General features: G+C 33.8%; 1 protein-coding gene across 1 annotated transcript in view; it reads right to left on the reverse strand.

The window, feature by feature from the left end:
* Positions 1-834: 834 nt before the first annotated feature.
* Positions 835-8,525, reverse strand: part of LOC107833082 (mannosyl-oligosaccharide 1,2-alpha-mannosidase IA-like) — a 54,032-nt gene continuing 46,341 nt past the window's right edge. The window contains exons 3-5 of the mRNA XM_016661303.1: positions 7,294-7,409; positions 1,566-1,677; positions 835-851 (exon numbers count right to left, since the gene is read on the reverse strand). Coding sequence (XP_016516789.1) covers positions 835-851; positions 1,566-1,677; positions 7,294-7,409 — 245 coding nt within the window. The remainder of the gene's footprint in view (positions 852-1,565; positions 1,678-7,293; positions 7,410-8,525) is intronic.

Raw genomic sequence — 8,525 nt, forward strand, 5'->3', positions numbered from 1 at the left:
AATTGTGATTAATCGATTATCAGTCAACTAAGTTTGTAAACAACTAATTGTTAAATGGAGTGTACAGGCAAAAAAAGATAATTAGCTAATTACAGGGCAGTATTTAATGCAAAACTGTATAAAAAAAAGCTTTTTGCATCAAACATAAACCCTCCCAGAACTCCTCAAGTGACATAGTTCAAGCCCTGGTCCAATTTCTGTAAAAAATAAAATAAAATCTATTAGGCAATGCTTTGTTATTGCCTTTTTGGTTATAAAAAGTTTATTTTCTTATTTAGAAAAGGAATTTACTTACTTATTTCTAATATTGTGTTAAAATGATCTTAAACACCAAATGAAAAATCTGCAGCATGAGCAAATTATTAATCCGATTAATCAATTCATCTTCTGAATAATCAATAAAACATATGGAGAGCAGTAATTAGCTCAAACCTTTACAAAAAATATATGTAACATGTATAACATATTTGTCTGTAAATATGTTTTAGCTAAATCTTAAGTAGCATAATTTTAACTTCACCTGGTTCAAATTTACTAAATGAATGTGGCGTTATTTTACTTAATTACATACTTAGTTTCTTGTTTCAAAAATAAATTGTTTATTTGTATTTTTAATGTATTCCTAATATTATACTAAGCTTAGGTGGAATGAGCAAATGTTTTATCCGATTAATCGTATGGTTAATCGATTAATCGCTTGAATGATAGCAATAATTGTTACATTCAGCTCTAAATACAAGTGTTTTTAAAGTATCTAGTAGTGTAGACACGGCATAANCCATCAAATGGCCTCGTTCTAAAGTGAAATTTGGAGACTTTTCCTCCCAGAGGTTTTCAGGCAGTTAGGGAGTCTGTTGAATCATATAATTACTCATATTAGGAAAAATTACACCTAATTCCCACACTGACTCAGCACTGCAGGTAAAAATCTCATAGCAACATAGTAAAGTCTTTCACATGAAATTCACTGAAAGAATCTCTCTCTAGACTCAAAACCTGAATTAGTTGGGATATGAAGCGATTCTGGTGAAATATTCCATCAGCAATCTTACATTCCAGGAAATGTTTTACCTCTAAAGGCCAAAGGAACATCCCAACTTCCAAAAAATACCAAGCATCTGTGATCTAATTTCTACTGCAAATATCTTACGACACTTAAAATAAGACAAAAATAACTCACTTATTATTATCAGCAAGATAGGAGCTTGTTTTAAGTAAGTAATTCTTTAAAATTGATGGAAAAGTATTACTTCTGCTGGTACCATTACCTAGCAACACCAGCCAAGCCCAGCACGTCACCTAGCAACACCAGCCAAGCCCAGCACGTCACCTAGCAACCCAGTTTGAGTTCCACTGGCAGATTATTTCATTTATAACATGTCAATGCAACAGCACTTTTTAAAAAATCAATATTAAATAATTTTTTACTTAAAACAAGCTCCTATATCTTGCCTAAATGTTATTTGTAAGCGAGTACATTTGAAATAAGATAAAACTAAGATATTTGCGCCAGAAACTAGACCAAACATACTTGGTAAGATTTAGTGTTTTTGCAGTGCAGAAACAGCATGAAAAACAGTGAATGAATCTCCTTACCTCTTTCCCAGACAGGTAGTAGGCAGACAGCAGACCTCCAACAAACCTGATGTTCACCTCAAACACAGAAACTTCTGCATTCTGCACCAAAGAAAAGAAAAACAAACACATATGATGCAGAAAACTTATATTCCTGCTAGTTATAGTGACTGTCATGTAAACTTGTTAGCCCAAAACTAAAGGTCATAATATATCCCCCAACTTTGTTTCATCATCTGAACCAAAACCAAAAGGGAACTCCAGCTCTGCCAGGGAGAGGTTTGGTTTATATTGTTGCACTGATCGACTTTACAGAGCTGCTGGCATGGCTGCTGCTTCTGAAACGGCTTAAATGCAACAATAAATCACAGCTCTGCTGATTTTTAAAAGCAGGCACAAATTAAACAAGACAGCTGATTTCTTGCTGCCACAACCAACACCGCTACCCTGGACTGTTAGTTTCTGAACATCGCTCCCAGGGGCGTCCCGGAAAACGAGTCAAAGTGGAGGGAATAACTTCTGACTCTCTGATGAACATGGGATTCTGGGAAATGTTTATTATTTCTGGCTGGAAGGAGTTAGCCTATTCAATTACTTTTTAAAATTAATAATAAAACTCTTATTGCCTGAAATGTAATAACAGCATTTCTTTAAGCTTGATGCATCTGCAGCTAAAAAAAAAAAAATACTGTATACAAATTTGTTGATAATTTAATAACCGGACAGCAAAAAGTGTTTACTAGTATTGTTTTTATATGTAATCTGAATCAGGTGAAACTAAAAATGCCACTTGTGGAGCTCTGGATAGAACTTATTTACAGATAAAGTTGATTTTTCATCTTAAATGAAAAATAGTTTTCAACAGTTTTGGCTTTATTACTGCTCTGAGTATGTTATTCTTTCAGCAAATGGCCTTTATTGACTCCAGTTAACAATTAATTGATTACTAAATTATTTTATAAATCAATTAATCGCGATTAATCGTTTTAGAGAAAGACTAAAATGTGATGTAAAAACCACATTAAATGGTAAGAGCCTGTGCTTGTATAGCACTTCATCAAGTTCAGAGAACTCCAAAGCACTTTCCTCTACAATCAGTCAGAGTGGTAGGCTACTTCATAACATAAGAGGCTAAAGATAGTTTAAAATGCCAACTCCATTATTCTTGTCTGTTTCAAGTAAAAACTCAATTTTAACGTCTTTTCTTAATAAGGATAAACAAGAATCCTCTGCTTCCTACTATAATCTGCAGATTATTTTTAAGAAAAAAAAGAGATTGTGCCATGGTAAATTTATTGCCATGTGTTAAACAGCACTAATACATCCTCCAACTCTTCAGCTGCTCAAAATGACAGAGATTAAGTGAACAATATCTACAAAATAACAATGCCCATCTTTCTAGACAATAATAGTGCATCCCAAAATAACAGTTGTCATAGTATTTGTCACTGCGGCAGAAAATTGAGTTTTTCTGAACAGATTCCTGAGTCAGATGAAGATGTTGAGCTTGACTGACAGCTCTCATAAGCCGCTGCTGCCAAACTGAGATACGACAATAGGTTGTCCTGTGGGAAAAACAAATGGAAAATATCTCCAGTCATTTTTCTGAAAGCCGGAACCGCTGAATGACGCGGCTGACAGTTTGGTTAATTTCTGCTGATTTAAACTCACAGACGGAACCAGAAGTTTACATACACAGAATAAATGCATCTTTTTTTCCTCACTACCTGAAGTTAAAAACAAAACCAAACTTCTCTTGTTTTAGCACATTTACAATTACCAAAATTATTTAGATTTACTAAATTCTGAAATAATTAGAGCAAGAATATGTCAGAGATTGATCTGTAGATGTTTCCAGCCCAATTTGACATTTTGAAAATAAATTTGCTTAATGGAAAAATGGCAATTTTGGAAGAAAACAAAAACAAAACTGTTTTGTTGATAAAACGTTTTGGCACAAGGATATGAGGAGTATTTTGGCCAAATTTTTGTAATTAGCAAAACTGCAATGGAAACACTTTTTTTGCATCACACGGGTCACATGATCAACAACAGGATGTTGCCACTGTCGCAAAACACAAAGAGACAACAGGAACTAGTTGAAGGATGACGGTGCGGTAAGTTTTTTAATGACTTATTGCATGAACAAATTTATTCACTTGTGATTTTAATTGTGTTTCTTCTTTTATGGAAACACTGCAATTACAAAATGTAATTTTTTCGACAAGTATAGACATAATGGGAATGTCCAGCCATCATAATGTTGGGTTTCTGGAGCAAAACGTTCAAACTGACCTCAAAATAAAAGCCAAAGACTTTGTGAAGATGCTGCTGAAGCTGGTAAGAATGAAAGAAACCTGTCCTATACAGACTTGGGCTGAAATGCCGCTCAGCGAGGAAGAAGCCATTACTCCAAAAGAAACCTAAAAGCCAGATTTCAGTTTGCAGATGCACACAATGATAAATGCCTTCATTTTTGGAGACATGTCATTTGGTTGGACGAAACTAAAGTGTAACTGTTTGGACATAATAACCATCATTGCATCTGGAGGACAAACTGGGATGCTTGTAACATCAGCTCAGACTGGTTTTACCCCAAAACTAACAGTTAACGTGGTTATAAAACAGTTCAAGGACAACAAAATTTATAATTGGGCATGATATCAATCTTGTAGAGAATTTGTACACCTGTTCTGTCGAGAGGAATGGACCAGAACTCCAGCAAACTATGAGAAGACGGCAATCCTACCAATAACTGAGGAAATGTGGTCAAAACTTCTGATTTTGACCACATTATTAAATAAATCTGTCATTTTTTCCCTTTTATTGTTGTTTAGCAAATAGAAATAATTTTGGTAATTTTAACTGATCAAAAACAAGAGAAGTTTGGTCTGATTTAACTTCAGATAGTAAGAAAAAAAAAGAAAAACGTATTCAAACTTTCTCATACTCATTCTCCTTTCTCTTTAATTCATTCAAAACTAAAACCGAATAACTATTTTTGGATTCTTTAATTTTGCCAACTCAGGATGATTATTTCTTCCCATTTACAGCAGTGATTTATTCATGTGCTGGACTTCAGCATTTATTACAGCTTTAAACTGTTGGGCAATGACCCTGTGAGTCAGCATTTGTATGACACTATCTCCCTCCTGAAAAAAGGTTGGCAAGCTCAGAATCAAGTCTCCTGATGTTGCAACATTTAGGCCATTACAGAGCATGCAGGAAACTGACTAAGCGTGGCCATTTCCTAGCTGAAAACGATTTGTGGAACTTCAGCAAAAGCCAATGAGTTAATGATCCACCTAAAAATCTTTGGAGCAGAAGGGATGCCTATCATCACCAAGCATCTGCTCTATTAAAACGTCAAAAAGAGAAACTTGGGAGCATTTTGAGAGGCTACGACTGGAGAAATAATCAAAATATGCCTGTTGGTGGTTTAAAGAAGAGCGGCAAAAACAAATGAAGTGGATTAGCAGAGCTTGCCAACAAGTGATGGTGTCATCCAGGAGATGCAATGTGATATATTTAAAAGTTAACATGCCACCAAGACTCTTTGATGATACTTTAATGTTAAAGTATTTCTGAATTGAATGAATATTGCATAAATACAAGCGGTTAGTGAAGATGAATCGATTACTTGAAATAATCGTCAACTAATTAAGTAATCGATTAATCGTCAACCAGAGTATAAAGACTCAAAACTGTACAAAAATATATACACTTAAGATAAAAAAGCAACTTCTTTCTCTGTAAATATGTTCCAGCTTAACCTGTTTCAAATTCTGTAAATAAATACGAGCAGGGCAGAAAAAATTAATCAAATTAATTGTGATTAATCGATTATCAGTCAACTAAGTTTGTAAACAACTAATTGTTAAATGGAGTGTACAGGCAAAAAAAGATAATTAGCTAATTACAGGGCAGTATTTAATGCAAAACTGTATAAAAAAAAGCTTTTTGCATCAAACATAAACCCTCCCAGAACTCCTCAAGTGACATAGTTCAAGCCCTGGTCCAATTTCTGTAAAAAATAAAATAAAATCTATTAGGCAATGCTTTGTTATTGCCTTTTTGGTTATAAAAAGTTTATTTTCTTATTTAGAAAAGGAATTTACTTACTTATTTCTAATATTGTGTTAAAATGATCTTAAACACCAAATGAAAAATCTGCAGCATGAGCAAATTATTAATCCGATTAATCAATTCATCTTCTGAATAATCAATAAAACATATGGAGAGCAGTAATTAGCTCAAACCTTTACAAAAAATATATGTAACATGTATAACATATTTGTCTGTAAATATGTTTTAGCTAAATCTTAAGTAGCATAATTTTAACTTCAAATTTACTAAAGGAATGCGGCATTATTTTACTTAATTACATACTTAGTTTCTTGTTTCAAAAATAAATTGTTTATTTGTATTTTTAATGTATTCCTAATATTATACTAAGCTTAGGTGGAATGAGCAAATGTTTTATCCGATTAATCGTATGGTTAATCGAATAATCGCTTGAATGATAGCAATAATTGTTACATTCAGCTCTAAATACAAGTGTTTTCAAAGTATCTAGTAGTGTAGACACGGCATAACTAAGTCATTAACAACATTGTCATATCCCAGTTCTCATATTCACAATCCTCTCTATCCTCCAGGAACTAGTAGCATGCTGGAGCCTTCCCAGTTGAAATCCTCTAAATTGTCTCTACAAACTGTCGTGAGCCGTACTTCTCTGGGTTTTTCTACTCCTGCAGGAAATAAGGAGTTTATGCCAGGAAACAATTGGCTCTCTGCTGATATAATCCAGCTTGACTGACAGGCCAACAACTGCCACACACTGGAATCAGGAAGGATTATGCAAAAGAGCAGCAACAGCAAAAAAAAAAATAAAAAATAATAAAATAAGAGACGTGGCTTCATTTTACAAGGACATGAAGAAAAATGTCTCGCATTCAAAGCATGAACACTTTTTCTTTAGATGGAAGACTAAACAAAGACGGGCTGATTCCCTGTCAGTTGTGGCTGTTACAGCTGATTTTTCAGTTATATTTGGTTGGTTTAGATGAATCTGGTTACGACACCGATCCACAGACAGTCATAACTACGCTAAAGCAAAGCTAAAATGGTTTTCTGCCTCCTCTTAATGAGAGGCTCTTAATCATAATGAGGATGGCTCGAGAATAAAGGGAAACATCAAAGGAGAAGAGGGCAAATTGCCTGCGCTGTACCGACGTTCATATCTTCAGGAACACAAGCTGCTGAGCTCATTAGTCAACACAGAGTAAAAAATATACAGTCCTATTTCACCTAAAGAAACTTTAACTAACTCCTTTTTCAGTAGCATAAAGAAAACTCAGATTTATTGCTGGAGGTTTTAACTTTTAAAGATCCTCTTATGATGATTTGATTAGGATTTTATTGACAACAATAAGGAGAAATGAAGGAGAACTAAATGTATGTGTTGTTTTGACCATTTTAAGCCAGAGTTTCATCAGAAACATGATAACTCTTGATCAGAATGTTTAATTTAATAAACCAAAGCAGATATTTCTTTAGAAACAATGAAAAAGCTTCAGAATTCAAAGTTTTTTGTTCTTTAAAAAGAAAAACACTTGAATTATTTAATGTCCTACTAAACCACAGCACTTTTTTATGTTTTTGAAAGTAAATATGAAACTCTTTGATTATTGATTAGTTGTTATTTTATTAACTTACCACATTGAAGTCCAGGTTTTTCTCCACCCAATCTGTGGCAGTTTCAAACTCCTCAAACATTTCCATGATGTAGAGTGTATCCAGAGCGTCCACTATTGTTGCACCTTTTATACTTCCTGGAAGAAACAAAAAAAAAAAAACACATTTCAATTAGAGATGAAACGATTAATCAGAAAAATCATGATTAATTGATTGTTGAAATAACCGTCAACTAATTTAGTTATCGATTAATCATTAACTGGAGTAAACAGACTCAAAAAAGGGATATTTACTGAAAACAACACAGTCAGAGCAGTAATTAATATAAAATTGGACAAAAATATATACATTTCATATTTATGGTGAAAAGAAATTGCATAATTTGTACAAATGATAAAGTATAAACTCAAGGAATGCTATGTTGTTGCATTTTAGGAAATAACATATTTTGATGCATTTGTAATATTGTATAAACAGACTTAAACAAAAATCTGTAAAATGTGCCACTTTTCAATATTCTGATTAATCAAATAATTGCCAGAATATTTGATTAATCGCTAACAAATATAATCTTTAGTTGTAGCTCTCATTTAAATGAAAAGTTTTTGCAGGTTTTTATGTCATAAATATATATTTAGTTTGCCGTCTATTCAGCAGCATCAGAAATAGATTTAACGAAGACATAAACAGATTTCTGAGCTGTTGGAAGCTTTATCCGAGTCCAGATGTTGGCCTCAAATTTACCGCAAAGTTCTGAAAAAGCCGTTAAAGTTATAGAGGTAGAGTAAATTATTAAACAGGCAGATGGTGAGCGGTACCGACGATCCGATGAAACGTAAAAACTTCTGTTCATCTGCAGTGATTAATATAGCAGAAGGCAGGACATATAGATCATCATTTCAATGCACTCATTACTCCAAAATCAGAAACAAATGTGGGTTTGGGTCGGCGCCAAGCAGCTCAGTAAGTCATGAAACATGCAGAGCTTTTAGTTCTGAACATAAAACCCAACATGGAGAAACCATCTGACCAATTAAAGAGAGGAAGCAACGCAAAGAAAGACATAGGAAAGTAGAGCTACAAAGAACAAAGGAAGAAGAAAAACTGATATTTAGGTAAAAAAGTTTAATACACAATTTAACAAAGGATCCAAGAGTTCCTGTTGATCCATGTTGGGTTCACATTTTAGAAATTAATGTTTACTGGGAGGGAGGGAGAGAGGGAGGGGGGAGGAAGGAAGGAAGGAAGGAAGG

This window comes from Poecilia formosa, unplaced genomic scaffold (assembly GCF_000485575.1).
Source record: "Poecilia formosa unplaced genomic scaffold, Poecilia_formosa-5.1.2 Scaffold322, whole genome shotgun sequence".
Lineage (NCBI taxonomy): Eukaryota > Metazoa > Chordata > Actinopteri > Cyprinodontiformes > Poeciliidae > Poecilia > Poecilia formosa.